The sequence below is a fragment of the Rousettus aegyptiacus genome, unplaced genomic scaffold, assembly GCF_014176215.1.
Source record: "Rousettus aegyptiacus isolate mRouAeg1 unplaced genomic scaffold, mRouAeg1.p scaffold_m13_p_12, whole genome shotgun sequence".
Taxonomy (NCBI): domain Eukaryota; kingdom Metazoa; phylum Chordata; class Mammalia; order Chiroptera; family Pteropodidae; genus Rousettus; species Rousettus aegyptiacus.
Genome location: NW_023416287.1, coordinates 19,067,200 through 19,092,080, shown reverse-complemented (window position 1 = coordinate 19,092,080; position 24,881 = coordinate 19,067,200). Strand labels below are relative to the sequence as shown.

Here is a 24,881-nt window from a genome sequence, read left to right as displayed (position 1 = left end):
GAAACATAAGAGACTTTGATCATCTGGGTCCATTCTCCACCCCTCTTTTATAGGTAAGAACACTAAGACTTTGATTTGACCAGAGACCTGGAACCAGAACCAGATGTCATATCTGGTGGGTACAGAGATGGTCTGAAGGGAGTGCTCAGCAGGAAGTTTGGCTGGGAGAGGGTGGTGGTCAGGTGAAGAAAGGTGGAGGGTGAATGGAATGGCAGGAGCATTGGATGTTTCTCCTCAGCATTTGGAGCCAAGAAGACCAAAGTGCCAAAAGAGGAGGGGAGGGGAGAGTGGGGAGGCAGAGAAGACTGTGAGGTTGTCAGTCATCTGTGGGGAGAGTTCTGGGAGCCCCACAGTAAGGGGGTATGGGAACTACTTAGGCCAGAATTAAGGATTTTAATTGGCTGGAGAATTTTCAGCATTTATCCTCCTTATCTTTTTGTTTTTTAATCGACTACATGGGGAACTCCTGAGGCCATTCCTTTCTTTACATTCTTTTCTAAACAATCAGATTATAATCTAGCACTGTTGTGTATTGTTCAAGGGAGCAGAAATTATTACACCCTCCTCCCCTCTTCCCCCGCGTTGGTTTCTGGTTATTCTGTGCAGTTCGGAGTTAGTCCTCCAGTTTTATTATTCTTACATATATGGTTATAAACTATAGTGTTCAGAAGAGAAGACTAGATAGCAAACTCATGAACCAATCTATTTTTTTTTTTTTTGTCTGCGTGGTAAAATATATACAACATAAAATTTATCGTTTTAATTTAAGTACATTCACATTGTTCTGCCCAATCTGTTTTCATTCTTTGGATTTTTTTCTACCAATTAAGTCATTGAGCAGAAGGGTGCTTAAATTTGACGTCTGCCATTGAGATTGGCTGTTTGGTCTCTCCGAGTCTGTGTCCTCATCTGTAAAATGGGAGTAGTAATAATAATAAGAGCTCTGGAGTCAGACAAACTGTGTTCGAATTTAGGCATCATCACTTACTAACTGCAATCTTGGGGAAGTTAACTTTTAAGCCTCGGTTTTCACTCTCGCCATATTGAAGGGGAAGGGAGTGAAGATTTATTGAGTGTCTATCAGGTATTGTGCTATACCAGTGCCTTTCATATGCTGCCTTGTAATATCATATGGTCCAGTAAGATTACAGATGTCGTTATCCTTATTTCATGCTTATGGACAGTGAGCCTTGGAGAGGTTAAGTGACTTGCCCAAGGTCACCCAACTAATAAGTCTTGGAAAGAGACATTTAGGAGTGATTATTACGATTTATTTATTTTTTTATTTTTATTTTTTACATAGAATCTCATTCATTTAATGTTTGCTGATCCTTTCCTAGATGATAGGCATTGTAGTTCTGGCCAGTATTATTTTACTGTCTTAATACCATTTTATAAATAAGGAAGTTAAAGCCCAGTAGTCACCCAAGATCGCCAGATTGTAAAGGATAAAGCCAGGATATGGACCCAGGTCTGCCTGACTTCCACCTCATGATACCTGAGGATTATCTGACTGTGACCCAGTCATTTCAAGCAGTTGTCGATAAAAATGAATTTCATTCCAGCATTAGAATTTGGCCAGTCCCAGGAAATTAATTGCAATGAGATTTGACCTGAATCAGAAAATAATAAAAGGTGTGGTGGGGAGAGAGATAAGGAAGGGGTCTTCTCAGCTATTATTAGCATGATTTCTCAAAAGCTTTGCAAAGAACAGAAATAGAGAACTGCCATCACTTTCTTCATTATATTCCCAGAGATTAAGGCCAGGAACAGATTCTTTATTCTCGCATCGACCCTGGGAAGTAGACCAGTGAGTGGGGTCTTGTGATTTCACAGAGGACTGGCAGGGATAAAAATCTCATTAGAGCTCTCTCCCAAAGTTATAAGGGTCTTAGGCTGGTGCTGAGGTTTTTAGTCTATGGAGATAGTTTTAATGGTCAGACATGATTCAAATAAACTCCTATGTGGAAAAGCAATGACGGCTGGTCCTTGGGTGGTTTAAATCCTCTGGCTTGGGAGAAAATGCTTGGTTGTTTAAAGAACTTGTAAAACATTTTCCCAAAGCCCAGGTGTTCTTGAAAACCATTGGCTGAGGCAGAGCGATTGACCAAGACTGTAGGCATTGCTCCTCATTCATTCAAATTGTGGGCTTGAGCACCTCGTCAGAATCAGGGACTGTCCCCAGGAGGTTCACTACTCTAAGGGGGTGTCAGTAACAGTATCACATTAGGACATTACAGCCTTTAGCAAGGGTGGTGCAGAAGCATGCAGGAGAAGGGTCCTAGACCAGTCTGGGAGAGAAGGGTGATGGAGAAGCTGCTGCCTGGACAGCCCTGCAAGACCAGTGGGATCTAGACAGGTGAAGAGTGAGAAGGGCATTTGAGGAGAACTGGAAGCCCAAGGAGGCTACAGAGGATGAAAGCAAGTGCAGGGTTTTCAAACAGGGGTGTGGAATGTTAAGGTCTGTGTTTAGAAAAACCACTGGTGACAAGCAGAGAAGGAACCAGAGAAGGGACCACCACTCAAAGCCACATCCTCTTTCCTCCTCCTCCCTTCCCCAGCCCACACAGTCCAACCCACAACCTTGTGAGCAAGCACCCATCACAGTTCCCTTACAGCCAAGAATACATACACAGCTGACCACACAGGGCCCTACACTGGACACAGTCCTCGTGTTCTTGGGTCCTGGTTGCTCTAGCTGCTGGAGGGGCCTTCCTTCTGTATGCTGAAGAGCTGGGAGCTGTGGCTTAGGCTGATGAACTATGGGAAGGGAGGCTTTTCCAGCCCCTAAGAAAGGAGAGGCTGATGTTGCTTTCCATGTTTCAGCCTTGATCCAGGTCTGTCAGAATTGGGAAGGGCAGCAAAGGCTATGAGAAAGGAGGTGGGAATTGTTAACCACCTGACTCCTCAGCCAGGGAGGGTAAGTGTAGAAATAAGGCAAGTTCTCCCAAAGATGAGAGAGAGAGAGAGAGAGAGAGAGAGGGAGGGGGAGAGAGAGAGAGAGAGAGAGAGTGTGTGTGTATGTGTGTGTGTGTGTAAGTAAATAGGACTTTAGCCAAACTCCACCTTATCCCTCTTACCTTGGCCAGGGTGCATGTAGGAGAAGAAATGGCCCTGTCCGCTCTCTTTTTTTGTTTAAACATTACAAATAGGTGTTATTTGTCACCATTAAAAATCTGAATTTTAAACAGATTTTGGGACTGGGGGCTCATCCCCATCAGTGCATTCGATTTTAGCACCTGTCTCATCCCAGTAGGTTTTCTAGAACTACTACCTTCACTATGAATTCTATGAGTGTTCCCAGGTCAGAAATGGGCTTCTTCAGCACTTGGACTTTTCTGAGACTTTTGGAGCAGATAAATAGATTGGCAAGCCTTTTCTATGACTTTTCCAATGCTATCTGGAATCAGTTTATTGACCATTTCTTTCCAGTCATTTGTCTGCACCTCTCGGGTCATAATTTCCATCATCATCTGTATTTGGTGGACCTGTTGATGCTGAGCATATGAGGTCTTCCAAATCTGATTGTTGTGTTTTTTAGTAAAACTAACACAGAATATACGAAGCAAATAACCATCAGTAGTCCTGACATCAACATGAGCTTCAATCATGGTCTGTCATTTTTTGATCATGGAGCACATTTTGTCATGGATAGGATCCATGCCATGGAAATTAGGCAGTTTTTGCCTTAATTAGCTTGAATTTTCTAAATGCAACTTCATCATTCCAAAGAACAGCTAGGCTCACTTCAAAAACATGACCTTTGAGAACATCAGATGTAATTTTGGTCCCTTAAGTTCTTGTGACTTGTGTTTTTCTAATTTTTTTTTTTATATTGAATATAGCTGATGCTTTCACATCATACCAATCTTTCTTAGAAAATAGGTCAACCACTTTCTTCTTGGCTCCCTTTTTGCCACCTTTCATAAGGTGCTTGTTCTTGCTGACTGCCATGGTGCTGCTCAGCCAGAAGTCAGCCCTGTCCTCTTAAGATGCCCTTTTGCCCTGAAGCCCCCAAACTTTTGTTGTATATATCTCCCTACCATGTGACACAGGATCTGTGGCTGGGGAATAAAGGGGAGAGAGAGATTCTTATGATTCCTGGGAGGCAGGGTGACCTTGTGTTATCCAAGTCAATATACTTATGAGAGTCAAGGGGGTGCCATTAATAATTACTTTGGTATAGCAGCTATCAACTGGGACTGTCCTAGGAAAACGAGGATGTTTTCCTAGGTCACCTGAGTATGGTCACCCTACTCAGAACTTGGAGTAAGTAAATAACCAGGCATCAAAGTTGCTGAGGGCAGAGAGTAGCTAGAAGACAATATCAGGTTTGTTGTGCAGAGGCAGTTGAAGTGGGAAAGGCATGAAGGAAGTTGGGGCAACAGGATTGAGGGATGAAATTTGTAAGGAAGTAGACTTATGGAACTTGGTGGACTAATCAAGAAATTCTGAGAGATCTTCATCAGGAAGCTCTGGCTTTGGGAATATCTGCCTGCTTTTTCTCCAGCTCCCTCATTTTTAGCTCTTTAGGGGATCATCCCTTTTGTAAATACAGTAAGTACTGTTTCCTCAGAAAACTACATGTTATAGGACATGTGAAATTTTATGTGTTGTATTAGGGATCCACAGACCCCAAGTTGAAGATCCCTGCTCTGACTTCTCTCCTCTGCTTTTTTTCTGTTCTACCTCAGTCCTTGAATTGGCCAGTCTGTTTTTAGTTGCCAGTGGTTAGTTGCTGGTGACTAATGCCAGCTCCCACAGGCTTACGTTGCAGAAGGGGGACTTATTGACTCACATGACTGTTGGAAAGAGTAGGGTGGAGCTGATCTCTCTGCATGCTGACTCATTCTCTCTGATTTCCCCTTGAGTCTGGGCCATGATTACAGGCTGCTTTGACTTACAACTTTGGATCCTGGGGTGGGAGGTAAAGTCTCTATTTCCTTCTACTCCATTTCTCTCCTGGCATTAGAAAAATCCCACAGAAGGAGTCTGATTGGCTGCTTGCGTCATGTGCTTATGACTAAACCAGTTACCATAATCAAAGAGGAGGCTGTTTAGCCTAGCTTGGATCACAAGCCTGCTCCACCCTATGGCCAGGGAGGCATGGTCTGTTTGCAAAGGCTTGGAGTCTGAGCAGGTTGTTCCTTTGGAAAATAGTTTCTCCTGTACTTTTTTCTTCCTCCCTGGTAGAATTCACTGCTCCTGCTCATCCATTCTTTCCCACTTCCAGCAGGGCTTGTGGAGTAGGCCTGGAGACCTGGGTTCTGGTCCTAGGCTCGCCCCTCTACCAGGCTTTCGTTCAACAGTTTACTGAGCACCTACTCTGCGCCTGTACTTCCCTGGGTCTTAGTTTTCTCCTCTGTACAAACAAGGTCAGATTTATTCTCCAAGAATGTGTTTGTGTAACCAGTCATCCCTCTGAGCACCTACTATGTACTAAGGATACTGAGATAGGGAGACATAGTTCTTCCTCCAGGAGCTCACATTCTAGTTAAATTAACAGGCAGTGTGAAAATAGAGATATACATTATGGTTCCAGGACTCTGAGGGTCTGTGCCCCCATTTTGGGGGGAGGCAAGGCAAGACCACTTTTTTTTCTTGAAAGACACAAGTTTCCTATGGCTCCTCTTGCCCTTCTTCCCTTGCTGCCATTTGGGTAGGGGAGGGTGATTTGTCTCTACAACCCCCTTATGTCTCTGATTCTAAAAGGAGAAAAGGGTTTGTTTTTCTCTTTTGCTTTGGAAAAATGCCAGAAAGTATTTTTCTGCTGGCATTTTCCCCCTTCCCACTTCCCTACAAACAACCCTAGCTCCCAGACCTCTGTTCTCATCTCAGTTGCCAGGGTGCTCTCATGCTTGCTTGGGCAGAGGGGGCTCTTGTTGGCACGGATTCAGTTGGAAGTAGAGTAAGAAAAGCCAATCAGAAAAGAAACATTTCATCCTAGCCTGGGAACGGAAGCCAAGGGCGGGCTGTGCTCCACTCTGTCTCAGCCAAGAACCTGGTCACCCTGAGTAAGCCCAGCTAAGAGCATCCATTCTGAGACCTGGCAGGTTGCGGGGCTGGGGAGATGAGAACAGTTAATGCCTTTACTCTACTGCTGAACTAGACCACAGCTCCACTGACAGACATAGCTGTTTTTAGCAAATACTTGATGTTTTAAGTAAATGTTTGTTTGTTTTGATTACATATAGTATAAATGGCACGTAATTTACAAAATGTCTTCCCTGCCCCAGCCCCTCAGTGTACCTTCCAGAAGTTACCTATTTCAAGGCCTAGAAATAGTCTTTGTAAATTATAACCATATGCCTATATATTCTCCTGACACACACATGCCTAAATGTTAGTAATTAGGTTACCTTTGGATCCTGTGTTCTTTACAGTATTATAAGAAATTCTTAAGATTTGACCTACTCAGACATCCCTGAAATCCTTTTTCTCATCTTACGGATTTAGAGGATGTTGATTCAAATTTCAGGTCCTCATTTGAATTTTGAAGTCCACAGTCCCACAGAAAGACCTGGTGAGAATGGTTTCTCCCTTCATGACCCAATTTTCTCTTCCCTAAGTCACTGGTCTCTCTGAGAAATGGCATATCAGCCATCCAGTTGCCTTGGCCAGGAACCTGGAAGTTGTTCCTGACTCTTCATTTCCTTACCCTGCACATTCAAATAGGATTACAAGCCCATGGAGTCATCTCTCCTAGTGTCTCTCAAGCTCATCCTCTCCTGGTCAGACCCTCTACTGTGGTCTTAGTTCAGGCCCTTAAAATCCAAATCCTCTGGGGTATTACAGTGGTTGCCAGTTCTTTCTCCCCATAGCAGCCAGAGGGATCTTTCTGAAATGCAAATCTGATCACGTTCATTGTCCTGCTTAGAATCTTTTAATGGCTTCCCTCTCTAACCCTGGGATAAAGTCCAGCAACTCCTTATAAGACATACAAGCCTGTTCTTGATTTTTCTTTCTAGGGCTTTTAAAAATCTTTCCTTGCTTCATGCCCCATTCTCTCATGCCTCTGTGTTCCTCCTGCCTGGGATATATCCCTCTTGGCTATATGTGATATATCCCTTTGAAATATGTGATAGCTCCAAAGATTAGGTTCCCCTCCTCTGGGCTCCCACAGTGCCCTGTGCTTACCTATGTTATATCACATTGTCCATTTCTCTGTTGGTTAGTGAACTCCTTCACCCTTGAGACCATATCATTTTTTACTCCTGGTTCCATAGCAAAGTGTCATGAACAAGGCCTAATTCTTGATGTAGTAGGAGCATGGATTTGGGTCATTCAGGGAGTTTGTCAGTTTCATCTACGTGGTCATATTTATTGGCATGAAGTTATTCAAAATATTCCCTTTTCTTTTTACTATCTGTGGAATTTGTAGTGATGTCATATCTGTCATTCCTGATATTGGTAATTTTTTTCCTGATTAGTCTGGCTAGAAGTTCAGTTGTATTTACCTCTCAAAGAGCCAGATTTTTATTTCTTTGATCTTCTGTATTGTTTCTGTTTTCTAGTTCATTGATTTTCACGTTGATCCTCACTCCCTTTCTTCTGCTTGCTTTGGATTTCATTTGCTCTTTGTCTCATTTCTTTTTTAAAATTTATTTATTTTAATTAGTTTCAAGTATACAAGATGTAGTTTATGAACTACATCTATATAGTTCATAAAACCATCCCCCCAATTGTTCCCTCCTTCCCCTGGCCCTCCACCTAGCCAATGTATTAATGCTAACTGCATCCCCTATGCCATGTTCCCCATCCCTATAACCATCCATCAGCTACTAATTTGTACTTATTTAACCCTTCACTCCATTCTCCCAGGCCCCCAAGCTCCCCTTCCCTCTCTCCATCACCAAATTGTCCACTATATTTGTGAGTCTGTTTTTGATTAGTTTGTTCCTTTTATTCCTTAGATTCTGCATGCATATAAGTGAAATTATATAGTGTTTATCTTTTTCCGTCTGACTGAAATACCTTCTAGGTCCATCAAGGCAATATATTCCGTTTAGTCTGTGTGTCTTTTAATCCGAAGTGAGTCTTTTGTATTTTTTCTTCTTAAAGAAGTCCCTCCAACATTTCCTGTAATACTGGCTTGGTGGCGATAAATTCCTTTAGCTTATTTTTGTCTGGGAAGCTCATTATCCATCCTTCAACTATAAATGATATCTTTGCTGGATAAAGTATCCTTGGTTGTAGATTCTAGGTCTTCATCCTGTTGAATATTTTGTGCCAAGCCCTTCTGTCCTGCATAGTTTCTTTTGAGAAATCAGCTGCCATTCTTATGGGTGTTCCCTTATAAGTAATTATCTGTTTTTCTCTTGCTGCTTTTAGTATTCTTTCTTTGTATTTAATCTTTGACATTTTAATTATGATGTGTCTTGGTGTGGGCCTCTTTGAATCCCTGACTTTTGGAATTCTCTGAGCTTCCGTCACTAGGTTAGGGAAGTTTCCATCATTATTTCTTCAAACAGCTGTTCAACATCTTGATTTTCTTCAGCTACACTGATCAGACAGATATTTTGACCCTTAATAGTGTCCCATATGCTCCTTAAATTATTTTTATAGTCTTGGCTTCTTATCTCTTGCCATTCTGCTTGCATATCCTTGGCTTTTTCATCCTTTAGATAGGGCATTTGATCCTTTTCTTTATTCACTTTGTTTATTCTTTTGTTTATTCCATTTAATATGCTGCTCATCTCAGATAATGTGTTCTTCATTTCAGACCAGTTTCCTTTTATAATTTCCATTTCCATTTTTATGTTTTTTATCTCTTTGTTGAAGTTCTCACTGAACTTATCTACACTTCCCAAAAGTTCATTGAGCATCTTTATAACCAGTGTTTTGAACTCTACATCTGTTAGATTACTTGACTCCATTATATCTGGATATGTGTTCTGTTCTCTCATATGCTTCTTTGTCTTCCCATTTTGGCTGCCTTTCCGTGTCTGTTTCTATGTATTAAGCAAAGCTCCTAAGTCTCCTGGTCTTATTAAAATGTGGATTTGTGAAGTAGGTCTCTGTGCAGTGGCACAGTCCTGAGAGGGGTTCAGCTGCAGGCCAAATTTAGCCCAAGCCTCTACCCCTCCAGGGCCACCTGTTAAGATTCAGCAAGCAATCCGCAGATGCTGTGCTCATAGTGCCTCAAAAGGCTACAGCAGAAACTGAAGCCACTTGGCTCCAGTGTGAGTGTAGGAGCTGCTCAACAAGGAGCACCTGACTCGCTAAGGATATACCTGGATGTGGCTTGAGTGAGGCCATGAGTTAGAGAGGCGAGTTTCAGGTAATCCTCTGGGTGGAGTGACCTCTATTATCCAGTTTGATGACTTCATGGGTATGGCGGCCTCCGTGTTTGGCACGCTGGTTGCGAGGAGGGCTCAACAGGGAACAATGGATACTGCCAGTACTTCTGTACAGAGCAAGTCTCGCCTTAGCCCTCACTCTGACAATGTCTCCCTGTAAGTCCCTGGTGCCCCCTACACGCAGCTGAATTAGCATTGGTGCTCAGAGTGAGCAGGTCCATCACTGAAAATCTGCTCGTGGACTGGCCCTTTTAAGAGGCTTCTGCTGCTGCAGCAGCCTCCGCCTCACTCAGCCACTCAGGACTGAAGAACCCTGCATCCTCGTCCTATCCTACCTTCTGCTGATGCAGAGTGATTTCTTGTATTTCTCCCTGTTTGTATGGCTTGTTCATCTAGATCCCAGGTGATTTTTCCTTGCCGCTGCTCCTTGTTTCTGTCATCACTTTGATTTGGTCGCCAGAGAGATGAATAGAGCCTCTATCATCTATGCATTTTTTTGGGTCTCCTGTCTAAGTTCTTAAGGTAGAAGCTGAGGTGGTTGATTCAAGGTCTGTCTTCTTTTCTAATACAGGGATTTAGTGCTATAAATTTCCCCCTACATACTGTTTTAGTGACATTCTACAAATCTTGATATGTTGTGTTTTCATTTTCATTCAGTTCAAAATACTTCGTAATCTCTCATTTTATTTTATTTATTTTTTTGATCCGTGGGTTATTTAGCAGTATGTTGTTTAGTTTTCAGATATTTGGGGATTTTCCAGAAATTTTCTGTTTATGATTTCTTATTTAATTTCATTGTGGTCAGAGAGAACATTGTATGACTTGAATTCTTTTGCATTTATTGAGACTTATATTATGGCCCAGAATATGGTCTATCATGGTAAATGTTCCGTATACAGGAGGACAGAATGAGTATTCTGCTGGGAGCAGTAAAGTGTTCTACAAATGTCAATTAGGTCACGTTTATTGATTGTGCTGTTCTGTATCCTTACTTATTTTCTGTCTACCATTCCATCAGTTATTGAAAATGGGTATTGAAATTTGACTGTACTGCCATTTGTGACAACATGGATGGATCTTGAGATTATCATGCTAAGTGAAATAAATGAGACAAAGTTGAGAACCATATCTTTTACTTATGTGGGATATAAAACTGAAAGCAACAAATGAACAAGACAAAGAAAAGCTCAGACACAGACAACAGTTTAGTGGTTACCAGAGAGAAAGTGGGGAGGAGGGAGGTAGATGAGTGTAAAGGGGGTCAAATACATGGTAACGGAAGGAAATTTAACTTTGGGTGGTGAACACACAATGTAGTATACATATGATATGTTATTGAATCATATACATGAAACTTGTATAATATTATTAACCAATGTCATCTCTATAAATTTTTAAAAAATCTGACTACTTGTAGATTTGTCTATTTCTCATTGCAGTTCTACACATTTTAGTTTCAGATATTTTAAAACTGTTATTAGATGTATAAATGTTTATAATATGTCCTCTTGAGAAATTGACCTCTGTATCATTATGAAATGACCTTTTTTATTCCTGGTAATATTTTTTGCTCTGAAGTCTACTTTTGTCTGATAAGTTAATTAATATAGCCACTCCAGCTGTCTTGATTAGTGTAACCATGGTATATCTTTTTCCATCCTTTGACTTTTAACCTGTTTATATTTGAAATGAGTCTCTTGTAGGCAGCATGTAGTTGGATCTTTAAAAAAAAAATTCAGTTGAACAAGCTCTGCCTTTTAATTGGGGTGTTTAGAAAGTTACATTTAATTTAACTATTGATGTGGTTAGATTAAATGTTATCTTGTTCTTTTTTTCTGTTTGTGTCATCTGTTCTATGTTCACATTATTTTCTCTTTTTCTGCCTTCTTTTGGATTGAGTATGTTTATGATTTCATTTATCTTGTTTGTTGGCTTATTAGCTGTAACTGTTTAGTGTTTCCTTTAGATTTTATAATATACATCTTTAACTTAATTGTAGTCTACTTTCAAGTGATATTGTTACCACCTTACAAATAGTATATGAGCCTTACAATATAGTACACTGCCATTTTTCATCTGGTTTATGTGCTCTTATTGTCATGTGTTTTACATGTTCTAAACCCCACACTATATATATATATTTTTTTGTTGTTGTTAAAAGAGAGATTTAAATGTTTACCGCTATTTTTCTCCCTTCTGGTGCTTCTCATATTTCTGTGTAGAGCTATATTTTCATCTGGTATCATTTTCCTTCTGCCTAAAGGACTTCCTTTAAAGTATTTTGTAGTCTAGGTTTGCTGGTTATGAACTTTCAGCTTTTCTTTGTCTGACAAGGTCTTTATTTTGCCTTTGTTTTTAAAAGATTTCATTGGGTTTAGAATTCTAGGTTGACAATTTTTTTTGGTTTTTGTTTTGTTTTTGTTTTCCTTTCAGTACTTTTAAAATAGTGTTACATTATCTTGCTAGCGTTGTTTCCTCTGAGAAATCTGTCATTCTTCTCTTTGTTGCTCTGTATGTAATGTGTACTTTTTTCTTTGGCTACTTTTAAGGTTTTCTTTTCATCATTGACTTTGAGCAATTTTATTATGATATGGTTTTCATGTTCCTATGTTCGGTTTATTGAGCTTCTTCAATCTGTGGGTTTATACTTTTTTGTCAAATTGAAAAAGTATCAGCCATTATTTCTTGCAAAAAAATTTTTTTTTTAAATCTATTTCTTTCTTTTGAGAACTCCATTTACACTTACATAGTTATCTCATAGCTCACTGATGCTTTGTTCATTTTTTAAATTCTTTTTTTCTCTCTTTTATTTTGGGTAGTTTCTATTGCTATGAGTTATAGGTTTTCCAGTATAACCGAGAAGTAGGCATTATAACTAACTGACCCCATGTGGTCACCTGGTACTATTCTCTCTAATCCTGGTGAGTAAGTCCCTGGCCTCAGCAATTTCTTCATGCACATGTGCTGATCAGTATTCTGTATACTTGAAAGGCAACCCTGTGTGGATCTCCAGAGTCTGTCTGCCTAACCCCCTGCTGCAGCTCTCTCCTCTATGTACTCTGTCCTATAAACTGTAGCTGTTTTGGTCTCCCCAGCTATAGCTCCTTAACTCAGGGAGTCTGCCAGAGATACTGCTAATTTCATTGGACAGGAAAAACTTGATAATGTGAAATACTCGAAATATCGTGGAGGGTCGGTCTAAAAAAAGCTTTTGGTATTTGTTTCAATCAGTTACTGAAAATCTCAGAACTATATAGGTTCACGTATTGTTAGAACTGGAAGAAGACCTTAGAAGGAGCATCTCATTCACCCTTCTCATCTTTGTCCCCGTTAAACAGATGAGGGGCCGCTTTCTTTCTAGAATTTCCCTTTGCAGTGAGTACTGTACTTCCTGTGTGTTTGCTGAAGTCAGCTGGGTTTCAGACTCTGATTTTCTGGTTATACACAAGTACTTATTTTACCATCTCTAAATGGAGTGCCTTAGCTCCAGGCCACAGAAAGGAAATTAGGGAAACAGGGAAAAATGCCGTCTGCACCTCTAGCTCGAATTCCCCAGACGTATGGGAATAAATACAACAGTGTGAGGGACAGTGTTCCTTCTACAGGAGGAGGCCCTCTTTTCCACAGGTGAGCCTGGAACACAGCAGTGATGGACATAAAAACACCCTCTGTCTGGGCTTAAAGTTGCACTTTGGTTTCAGAGAACTTTCTGTAGGTCCTAAAGATCAGCGGTCTCCAACCTTTTTGGCACCAGAATCTAATGCCTGATGATCTGAGGTGCAGCTGAGGTGGTGATACTCGCACTGGGCAGCACCTGCAAAATATAGAGAAAGCTCCCTCACTCTTTGAACCTCTGCTCACGTCCTGCTGTGCAGCCCGGTTCCTAACAGGCCACCGACTGGTACCTGCTTGCAGCCTGGGGTTGGGGACACCTGCTGTAGATCTCATCTCAGAGAAAAGAGAGTCCAGCCATGCCCCTGTCTTCTGAAACCACAGGCAGGAACAGCTACCAGTTGGGGGAAAGTACTCTGGAACCAGGCTAACTAGCGCCTCTTTTTCATTCTTTTTTCCTCTTTGTTTGAACTGGGGACTTCGGAGAGCATTTCAGATAGCTTTCCAGTCCTTTCATGCGTCAACGTGAACTTTTAAGTGGGGTTTGCAAAGGACAGGGTTTGGAAATTGGTTGGAACATCATTAGGCAGACTATTTTTCTTATGTCAGGGGCACTGCTGGTTTATTTATGGTAACTTTATTTGGAGATGACAAGAGTTGAGGTGGTGAAAAGAGTCCTGGGTTCTAGGCCTTGTCCTTAACCTTTAACTCGCTGTAGTGTCCTTGTAAGCTGTGTTGCCTTCTCTGGGCATTATTTTTTCTGTTATCTAATGTGACTGGTTGGACTTCCAAGAGTCCTGCAAGCCCCCTTTGCTTTTAGTGCCAAGATTGGAGCTCTTATTTGGTCAAGGATTGGTGGGCTATCTGATGCCGTGTAGTGCAGGGATGGTTACTAAGAACTGCATCGTTGAGTCTTTGATATTGATGGGTAACTTTGTTGTTTTAACTTTGGATCTTTTTTTGCCCACATAGAGCAGATGACAGGTGACTCGAACAAAGTGACTAGTGGCTTGAGAGCCAGCTTTGGTTCTCTTGGCTGAGGGTACCCTGAACATCTGAGGTTTATTCATGGACATAATGAGCCAAGAGCATCTGAATAATTGTTCCCTCAGCTTCACTCAGCTCCCTGTCTGCCAGTAGCCCTGCCTTGACCAGGCTGCTGAGAGTTCTTCAGTATTCTCGCTTTGTGTTGCATTTGTGTGTAAGTGTCCTCTAGAGTATGTTTGTATTTTGCCATTTAGTTCATGCTAAGAGTGGGAAAGAAGCAGCCCTCTCCCCCTTCTCTCAGCCTTTGAAACTTCTACTAAATGAATTCAGATGGGGAATTTTGGGTCCTTGAAAGAACTCTAGACACCATCATTCATTTAGTGAGAGGGTATTACTAGACCTTCCTTTCCCCCAATGCGTGAATCTCTTTGTATGAGTAATGAGTGTACAGTTAAGACTTTTTAGCATCTGTTGAGATGCCCTGGGCTAATGGCCCTTACAGTGAATACTGCCAGATTGGAGCAGGCAAACTTACCCTTCTCAGCAACTCTTCAAAGACGTGAAGTGTGCCTTTGCCTAGGAGAAAGAAATGACCGATCTAATTATATTGAACTGATGTGTTCTCTGAAAATGGTTTCTGTACAGTCACTAACAGATGCCTTGCAGAAGGAGTTTCCGGTCCTGGCTGAACATCTTTTCCCTCTGGTTTCTCTGCTTCTTAAGGTATCTCTTCTGTATTTGTCCTCCAAATAGCTGTTTAGAGTGTCTAATGAAGCAACTGTCTAGAGACCAATGTTTATTTCAACATGGTTGGAGTTGTTTTTGCTTCAGCTTTCAGAGCCAATAAAGCTGGTTATTAGATTCTGTAATTGCTGCTGTAATTACTCTCTTGGAACTAGCAAAGGCATAATTAAATATGGAGATTCCAAGGACTATTTTTTCCCTTCTAAAAGCAACCTCTTAAACTTCTATTGGCCTGGGTTAGATTTCACTTGTTAAAGCCGTTGTGCTTATGAATGACAGTGAGATTCTTTGGCAGAAAAGGGATTTCTTTATACAATCCTCTGAATATTTGGTTTAGATAAACTCCTTGTAAACCCAGTACTTGTTTTTATCCCCAATTTTATTTGAGATATAATTGACACATAATATTATATTAGTTTTAGGTGCTTAACAAATGAGATATATATATATATCTCATAAATATGGATTACCACATTAAGTTCAGTTAACATCCATCATGTCACATAGTTATGAATTGTTTTTTCTTGTGATGAGAATCTAGTACTTATTTTTTTTAATCAACCATCAAGAATTTGAAGTATAGGGAAGACATTATATATGTTTGTATTTTGCCATTTAGTTCATGCCAAGAGTGGGAAAGCCAGCATATATTTATGTAAAACATTGAACCTGGCTCTTAACTTTAGCTACATACAGAAGCAGCCTTGTGGTCAGAAGTAAGGTTGGGATTGGAGGCTGTTTTTCTTTCCGTGTAGCTATGCAAGAAGAGTGGCATTTTACTCATTGTGTTTGCTCTAAGCTAAACTCCACCGTGGTGCCACACGTTTGTGAGCTATAGAGTGGTTAAAGTGCCGCAGACATGTTTACACGCATTCTTGCGGCTCAAATGCGGACCCTGTGCCACATTTAAAGGTTACTTTACTCATGAACCACGAATGGAGAGGGAAAATAATTGTGTACCCTTTCTCTTTAAGAGTTCTCAGTTGGGAAATACACACAGGAGTTGATTGGGGTAAACAAATAAATTGTCCCTGCTGGACACCATCCTGGAGTGTTCACTGCATGGAGGGGAGAAGGCTGTGAACTCTGCTGGTAGAAGAGGTAGCCCTGGAGGGCTGGGCTGTTGCTTAGGACCTTTATGGTGAGGATAAAGGGAAGGTAAAGGGAAGGGCAGGTGCTTGCAGAAGTTCTTATTTTATGAGCCAGAAAGAATTCAGGTAAAGAATCCTGTCAAATGATTGTTTTAGCTTGTGTTTCAATGAGACATTATTATTTCTCCTAAATCAGAGATGCATAGGAGATAAAATACGGGTGCACCCCAAATGAGGAATCTTGCATAGAATATATGAAAAATGTGAAAAAACAGATAAAATTGAAGATTCAACTTTATATATATTAAGCACTTACTGTCTACTAGTCATTATGCTGAATGTTGGTCTGTAAAGGTGAATAATATAAACATTATTTCATTCATGGAAAGACTCTCATTTACCTCCCTAGTATGTTGGGATATTTGCTTCCAGGTCATTTATTGCTTGGGGGATTTTAGAAGTAGGGTGGAGATCAGAGAAATGTAAGATTGGCATACAGGGAGTCACTGCCAGTTGGAAACATGTTAGAGAGAAAGTTAAAGCAGTTCTAAATCTGTGGTAATAGAGAAAATACATTTGGTTCCTGCTACACTCAGGACACTGAAAAGCAAGGCCGATGTGTCATCTTAATTATTCTCGAGAACTGTCACTTGCCATCATTCTGAGCCTGTGTGGGACGAGCAGAAGCCTGGGGATTTACACAGACCAGTGGTTGAGCCCTCCTCTGCCCACTTAACAGGGTCACTTGGATGAGCTGCTTCACCTTTCTGATCTCCAGTCTCCCTGTTTGTATGGATCTGGGATCTCTACCCCATGACTGGGTTGCAGGAAGATTAAATGAGGAGGTAGATGGGACTGCCACTGCCCCTTGCTTGCTTTCCATGTGGGAAGCTCTCAGACTACCTTCTTGAATCTTGACTGGTGGACAAGTTATAAGCTGGGCCATGCCATGGGTGGTGGGGATGGCTGGAGAGGACCTGGTAAAAGGGCATCTATGGGACATTGGCCTGAGAAACCTTGAGAATCACTTGCTGATTGGGATGTGTTTGGGTTGGTTTCTGTGGAAAAGCAACTCAGCACCAAGGAAGTCACGAGGAAGGAGCCCCGGGCCTGGAGCATTTATGTGCCAGGACTCTCCCAGAATATCTTCCGTCTTCCATTAATGGTCAGTAGCAAAGGGATTTACATCCGTCGCTGGGGCTCCCAGAACCTGGCTTGTAGCAAGAATCTCAGTCCCTTGCCTCCTGCGGGACCTTGGGGGCCACATTAAACCACATGGAGGCTTTGTCCTGTGGGTCAAGGGAGCTGTTGAGGGTTTTAAAGCAAGAAATGACATAGTTGGATTTGCACTCCCTTCTCTTATGTTTTCACAGTCCTCTTGACACTCCCTCCAGGGCAGAATCCTGCCTTTTTCATTAAGTGAAAGGCATAAAAATTAGAATGGCATGGTGTGGATTTAGAGTTCCACACCAGGCTTAGTCCCCTTTCTGCTGCTTAATCACCTGGTGACCTGAGCTACGTGACCTCTGTGAAGTTTGTTTCCTCATCTACTAAAAAGGGCGGTCATTTCTACCTTGAGGGGTTGCTGTTGTGAGGTACTTATAATACATGCATGACTTAGTACTAGCAGAAGGTAAAGATATTGAGTAAGGGGTCTTGGGTGTGATTTCAAGTTGGATTTCTTGAAGTCATATGCCATTCTGGCCATTCACACCAGAATCAAGGCAGATAACAGGTTGAATGACTTTTCAGCTTTTAATGAATCACATTTGATCATTCTTCAGGGTTTTCTTTTTTCTTTTTTTTCCTTTTTCTTCCTTTTTTTTTTTAAAAAAAATTTCTGTTTAGCCTACCTTAGTTTTTGGCTGGAGGAATTTTCCTGATGATTTTATCTGCTGCTTTTGGAGGAACTATGGACTGCTTACATGCAAGCTAAGCCTGTTTGCCCTTTGCAAATGGTTCTCGTGATTTAATCCTAGGCTAATAGGGAATATGACTAGAAGGAGCATGGAACCTATTTATGTGACGTGTAGAGAAACCACAGCCCTGTGGGGGAGGTAATTGATTGTCGCCCACAGCCTGGCCTGCAGGAGATGACCCTGGGCAGGAGCCTGGGGATATGGGGAGCATGTGTGCTTGGGTACATATGTGTGACCATATGTATGTAAGGCTAGTGCTGTCCAGATCAAGATAGGGGCTGGGCAGCTTCTCTGACTAAGTTCATTCCTTCTGCTTGAGTCTGTGCTGAGCCTCCTTCCTGGCTTCGATAGCTGTCTAAGATTTGTGCTAAAGATTGTTTTTAGCGTAAAGAGAGTAACTGAAACAGTAAGGGGCGGGAAGCCTGGGTTTTGAGTAAGGAGATGAGGTTTTGGCCTCTGCTTCATCACAAATTCACCTTGGTCAAATTGCTTGTCCTGACTGGATCTTAAAACAAGATGATCTCTTAACATGCCTTAACACGCCAGAAGATGAGATAGATAATGTTTTGTTGTGTTTTCTATGATAGAGATTGCTATAGTAACCATCTTTAGGCATGGGGCTTTCTGCTTTGTTGAATACATTACCAGAAGGAAATTTCTGGGTCATAGGGCAGGAACATCATTATGACTGTTGCTGTGTGTTGCCATATTTTTTTTAAAAGCATTATAACAATTTACATTTTTGTCAGCGATGTGTGAGATAGCATTTTAATCCCAACTGATCCATTATTAGGTATAGTCATTATTATTTTTGTAATTTAGTTGGCATAAAATGATACCTTAAAATTACTTTATCATAATTAGAGCTGATGTTTTCTTGAGGTCCACTGCTTATTGTTATGCTAGGTACTTACACATATTATCTCATTTACCCCTCATAATGAACTTATCATGGACGCTAAGTAGCTCATCTAAATCTGTGAGCTGGGTTTTGACTCAGAGCACATTCTTCCTCTGGGTGCCTCTCCTTGCTTTGATCTGTGTGTATATGGTTACCAGATAATGTGAACTTTTGCTTAAATGCTTGGTTGCATTTTGAAGTATGTGAATTCTGTATAGTTTTCTCAGAAAGTCGAATGTGCACTTTGTATAGAGGAGATTGTTAATCCTTTGTAATAGTGGAAGCAACAACTGAGGTTCATCTCTTACAATTAAGGAGAAGACCCAAGTGAACTCTAGGGTTTTACTTTGTGTCTGGACTCTCTGAAATCCTGTGTTCTCCCTGTGCAGCGGCCCTCCAGGCACTGAAGCGCAAGAAGAGGTATGAAAAGCAGCTGGCGCAGATCGATGGTACACTGTCCACCATTGAGTTCCAGCGAGAGGCCTTGGAGAACGCCAACACCAACACCGAGGTGCTCAAGAACATGGGCTATGCCGCCAAGGCCATGAAAGCTGCTCACGACAACATGTACGTAGCTACTTGCTGGTGGAGGGGGGCACTCGCGCTGCAGGGCAGCGCCGGCCCTGGAATGCCTGGAGCCCAAGCCTTGGGCAGACTTCTTGACTTATTCATTCAAGCACCTGAATTTAATTTGCATTCTTTTTAGAACTTTTTCTAAAATGAGTCATGTACCTTGCCTTCAGAGACAGATCTCATAGAATGAAACTGTTTTCTAAGTAATTCAGAGTTATTATGATGAGCTTAGTTTCAAGCTGGAAAGGTCCCTAGAAGGTCCTCTCACCCAAGCCTCTGATTATCAAGGTTGGGAAGCTATGTCACAGAGGGGAAGTGACTTGCCCTGAGTTTTTTATGAGCTCAGATATTTATGAACTAATGTCCATGACTTTTTCTTGATGCTGTCAGGGGCCCTGAAACATGGTTCATCAAAGGCTTTGGATCTGTCTATTCTTTCATATGCTTTTGGTGGAAGTTTCTGCCTCTGACCTTGCTCTACTGTGGCTTTCATGTTGACAGTGTTCTTGACTTCAGCAGCTTCTCCTTAATATGGCTCCTACTCATATACAGTGGCCTAAGAAACTAGACAACCAAGCTTGTTACAGTTGTAATTAAAGGCCAGGGTAACACTAGGCTCCAAATGCAGGTGTCTCCTATGAACAGAATTCTACATTTTTTTTTTTTTTTTGGTGCTTAGACTTGGCAGCATATATTCGATGGTGCTTGGAGCCCCTTTTTCCTTCTTTTTGGGTACTCAACCCTGCTTTAAAACAGAGGTTGGCAAAATGCAGCCTATAGGCCTGCCACCTATTTTTATAAATAAAGTTTTCTTGAAATATAGTTATGCCCATTAATTTACCTACTGTCTCTGGCTGTTTCTGTACTACACAGCAGGATTGAGTATTTGCAAAAGTGATCGTGTGGCCCACAAATTCTAAAACATTTACTATTTGGTCCTTTACAGGAAAAGTTTTTTGATCCTTGCTCTAGAAACATGGGGATGTAGGAAAAGTATCCTTCAAATAGTGGATGTTCATTGGACTGAATTTCCTTAGTGCGATTCATGTCCGTTTCATTTCTATGTTCTCCAGGATGCTTGTGCAAAGTACATCTCAGTAAATACTATGCACGCTTTGAAGTATATGTGTACTATTATATCGATTAATAATATGTTTATATGATTGAGATTGACAATGTATAGAAAATAATTCTGCATGTTTACTTTTCCTTTGAGATCTAGTAGAGGAGCCATAGTTGGTTTGAGTAGATGGGAAGGGCCTGTCAAGTGGCATGGCTTTATTTTATGATTTGTGATTTTACCTCCTCCTGTAGAGTTGCCTTGCCTTTGAGCTTAAAGAATAGCTATTGGCCCAGGAGTTGAAGTCTTGTGGTCTCATGAGAGACTATGATTATGGCACCTAACTTTGCTAAACCATATTTCCTTAGGATGTTGGACTAGGTGATGTCTAAGGATACTTCCATCCTCTTGATTCTGTGATTCTCTATTTTAAAGGGAGAGGAGGAAGACAATAAAGATTAAGTAATTTTTCACAGGGAGTGATTGTTGGGGGTAGAGCTAGGAAGAAGGTTGCGTGGAGCAGAGTTTTTGCTCCTGCCTCACAGACTCTTTTCACATAGACTGATCATCGATATGACATCTCTTCATTTCATTTAAAGGGACATCGATAAAGTTGATGAGTTAATGCAGGACATTGCTGACCAGCAAGAACTTGCAGAGGAGATTTCAACAGCTATTTCTAAACCTGTAGGGTTTGGTGAAGAATTTGATGAGGTGAGTATTTTCATGCAGATCACATAAGCTTCATGAATGACACCAGCTGCCCTTTGATGTGCTGTCGAAGGTTTTCTGGCAGGAAGCATGTGATGTGGAAATCACCACCAGTTCTTATCCTTCCAGAGACTTGGATGTACAGGGCATGGTATTAACCCTCCCTAGTTCTTGAATTTGAGGGACGATTTCACCGTTTGGGGTAGAAGCTTAGGTAGAGTAAAGAAACCTTCGTTGGGCCCCTTCAGGTTTTAGGTCAATAATTGGTTTCAACAAGTAGTTAGTTACCCTTCACTGCTCTGTGAAAGGCTCTGGGCTCATAGGTGGGGCAACTAATGTGACCATCCCTTGGAGAAGCTTACAGGATCTGTACTCAGACAACTCTTAGGTAAGGTAAAGGTGAAGTCAAAGAAGGAACATTTATACATGACACCTCAGGCAGGGGTCTGTCTGGAACTTGGCCACTTACCAGTTTCTGCTATAGTAGGTAGGACTCTGAGTCACTCGGGTTTTTAAAATGTTGAATGTACTTCATTCTGTCTTAGGTTTGAGTCCACTGAAGGTCCAGGCCCTCTCCACTGATCCTGATTCTTTGTGCTGATTCCCATAGTGCAGCTGATAAACAGCCTGCGGCTCTTACCCTCAGCTGCCAACACCAGGGTTTTCATGTTTTCAGACTAGAGTTCGATGGACTAGTCAAGTTAATTTCAATTCAGCAAATATTCCTGTATTCACTCAATGCACCCAGTTCTGAAATAAAAAACAGGAATGAAAAAGATAGAGTCTTTTCTCACAAGATGCCCACAGCCTAGTGGAGGATGTAGACAGAGACGTCAGTTATTGCTCGATTGTGTGTTATGTTCACCAGTAGAAAAGCTTGTTTAGGGTGTTTGAGTCACAGAGTGTGGACCAGGAGTTCATCTCTCCTTGACCCTCTCAGAATGGGTATATGTCCCCTCAGTCATCAGGCAAGAGGTACAACTGTGAGGGCTGGGATTCCCAGGGGTGTCTCTCACATTCTTATGTTTCTTTTTACCAGGATGAGCTCATGGCAGAATTAGAAGAACTAGAACAGGAAGAACTAGACAAGAATTTACTGGAAATCAGTGGACCTGAAACAGTTCCTCTACCAAATGTTCCCTCGATAGCCCTGCCATCAAAACCTGGTGAGTACTTCTTTTCAGAGTCATGACACACCCATGATGCCATGTGGTAGGTAATCGGGTGTGGTCAGTTGGCCTCAGTTTGGGTCCTGAGTTGCCTAAGGTTGAGAACCAGGTGGGATCTGTCGTAATGGCCCCGGAGACAATGTTACCTGCCTATTCCTAGTTTCTCTGTAGAACAGGGTTTCTTAACTGCTGTACTACTGACAGAGCCAGGTCATTCTTTGGGCTGGGGCCAGGAGGGGGGCCTGTCCTGTGCACTGTGGATGGTTAGCAGCACTCCTGGCCTCTATGTACTAGATGCCAGTAGCACCCTCCTTTCCAAGTCGTGACAACCAAAAATATTTCTAGATATTGCCAGTTGTCCCTTTGGCAATATGGGGGAAATCACCCCCAGTTGAGAACAAGTATCCCTTTATCACCAAACAAGAGAACATTCTAGGCACTGGGAAAAGGTAAGAGTTTAATTCCAGGACAGCTCTTGCTCCCTGTCTAAATCTGCTGTGTACACCTGTAAAAGTCCTGGGCCTCAGAGGCAATCACTGTGGGATGGAAACAGCCAAGCTTTTTTAGGGACCTCGTTCTTTAAAATCTTAATTTCTTTCTGCCTGTTCCTTCTTCTCTTTCCTTCATCCATTATTTCACCTTTGGGTGGAAGTATTCCACATAAAACTAGAAAAGGATAGTCTACGGCCATGCCGCTCAGAACACGCCTGATCTCATCTGATCTCAGAAGCTAACCAGGGTCCAGCCTGGTTAGTACTTGGTTGGGAGACCACCTACGAAGACTGGGTGCTATAGGCATAAAAAAATAAAATAAAACATCACATTAAAAAAAAAACAACTAGAAAAGGGGAAGCAGTTTGCTTTGGCATGGAGAGAGAGCTCAGGGAGTGGAGTGTGACCAGGTGTAGTCACTTCACTCTCCCCACTCTCCCATATTTCAAGGGGGAAGCGGCTTCTCAAGTTGAGTCAGCTGCTTGGGGTGGGGTATGGACAAAGGGGGTCTAAGTGCTGTCCAGCAAGCCACCTGCAGGTTTGGAGAGGTGGGTCACCTCTTCAGGATAGAGGTGGGGTTGGCAAAGATTAGCTCTCTTCTGGGGAGCTTCCCAGTTTCTCCCACACTTGGATGCTCTGGGACTGAGGCCTTCCCTGAATCCTGACTCTCAGTGTTGACTCCTTTTTTTGTCTGGCCCCGTTGTGGGTGGAGGGGAGGTGCTGGGGAAAGTGCCTGGTTAGCTACAGTTTAGTGCTGAAGCTTTTAAGCACAGAGAGAAGCAGTCTTCTGATAGCTTGGAGATGAGGTGGCTCCAAGAACAAGGCTGTTTTCAGACACCCAGCAGCATAGCTTGGGCACCCAGTCACAATGTGTTAGGAGGACTACAACCAGTCCTCCTAAATTGTGTTTGTTTTCTTTCGTCACATAGCCAAGAAGAAGGAAGAGGAAGATGAAGACATGAAGGAATTGGAGACCTGGGCTGAAACCATGTAACTGGTCCAGCATACACTGGGCCCAGACAGACTCTGGCGGCCTGCACAGCGGGCAGGCATGTGTGTGTGCAGGGCAGGCAGGTCATGGTGCAGGCAGGTTCCATCGCTCTCAAATCTCCCTCCAAAGAAGTAGGGCCGCATCACTGCTCACTCTGCATAGCATGGTCTGCACCCAGCAGGGCGGGCGGGGGGAGGGAGGGGTTGGGTAGGGGTGGGGTGGGAGTTGCCTGCTGTTTATAATGTTGAATTTCTGTAAAATAAACTGTATTTGCAAATCCAACATTGAGCTTCTGGACTACGCTAACTCCACTGCTGAACCTCAATGGAAAGGGTCGACTGTTTGCAGTTGAAATGATCTGAAATGTAGTCTCTGTCCTTTTAAGTCAGTTGACTTGTCGCATATATCTTCGTAAGACTTGTATGGTACTGACAGAAAAGTCGTTTTTTAAAAGCCATAGGCTTTTCCTTGTCCTTAGCTGTAATAATGCATCTGATTTTGGTTTCCTCGAGAGCTGTATTTCTGTCCATTACCTGTGTACTGGCCCCTGTGTTCCCTACTCTAGCCCACACTCCTCACTCCCACTCCCCTGGTCTTTTGGAGTTTGTGATACTGATTTGAAATGGATGGTGTTCTCTTGAGAGCAAGTGAGATTGTTAAATTCTGGCTATACATTTTTCTAACATAGCTCTAAGGTCCTTGTTGCTGTTTGTGATAACTGATAGATAACTCATTGGAAACATGTGCATACATTTATATTCAGATGAAATTATGGTTTGCACTGTCTATTAAATATCTCGATTAATTTTCATACTTTGCCATTGTGTTTAATCAATCTGTCATTTACTTCGGGAGTTGATCCTTTCCAGGCCAGCATGATCCAGGGGAGTCTCTGGAAACATATGGGAGATTTGAGCATGATGCATGTCAACAATTTGAACTAGAGCAGAGTGTGTCTTACTAGAAATATGTTTAGGCTCTAAAAGCCATGGGTCTGTGGCCATAATCTTGCATGGGGACCCTCTGGAAACTGTTCAGGAGTGAGTTGATTCTCTCTAGACCCAGGGTCTTCCCTAGTTCTTTATCATTGTCCACGGGCAATATCAGCAAGACAACAGAGCATCTACCTGTTGGAAAACATAGTGTTCCCACTGACTAGGCCCATCGGATGCATCGGTACATTGAAAAAAATGGCCTTTCCCATGAGAAGGAAGTGTAGGGTAGTAACTGAGCATCTAAGACACAAGGGGTATTCTCAGGTCTGCTGTGCCTTGCCATGTGACTTCGGTTTCTTACACTCTCTTCTTTAGTCTTATACCCCTTTGAGAATCC

General features: G+C 42.0%; 1 protein-coding gene and 2 pseudogenes across 1 annotated transcript in view; 2 read left to right on the top strand and 1 right to left on the bottom strand.

Annotated features, from left to right (window-relative positions):
- The window catches only part of CHMP4B (charged multivesicular body protein 4B), a 40,997-nt gene extending 16,637 nt beyond the window's left edge, over nt 1–24,360 (top strand). The window contains exons 2-5 of the mRNA XM_016162252.2: nt 18,943–19,120; nt 20,786–20,900; nt 21,937–22,063; nt 23,488–24,360. Coding sequence (XP_016017738.1) covers nt 18,943–19,120; nt 20,786–20,900; nt 21,937–22,063; nt 23,488–23,552 — 485 coding nt within the window. The 3' untranslated portion in view covers nt 23,553–24,360. The remainder of the gene's footprint in view (nt 1–18,942; nt 19,121–20,785; nt 20,901–21,936; nt 22,064–23,487) is intronic.
- Nucleotides 3,184–3,954, bottom strand: LOC107519471 (annotated as a pseudogene).
- Nucleotides 22,746–22,864, top strand: LOC118610544 (annotated as a pseudogene).
- Nucleotides 24,361–24,881: the final 521 nt, after the last annotated feature.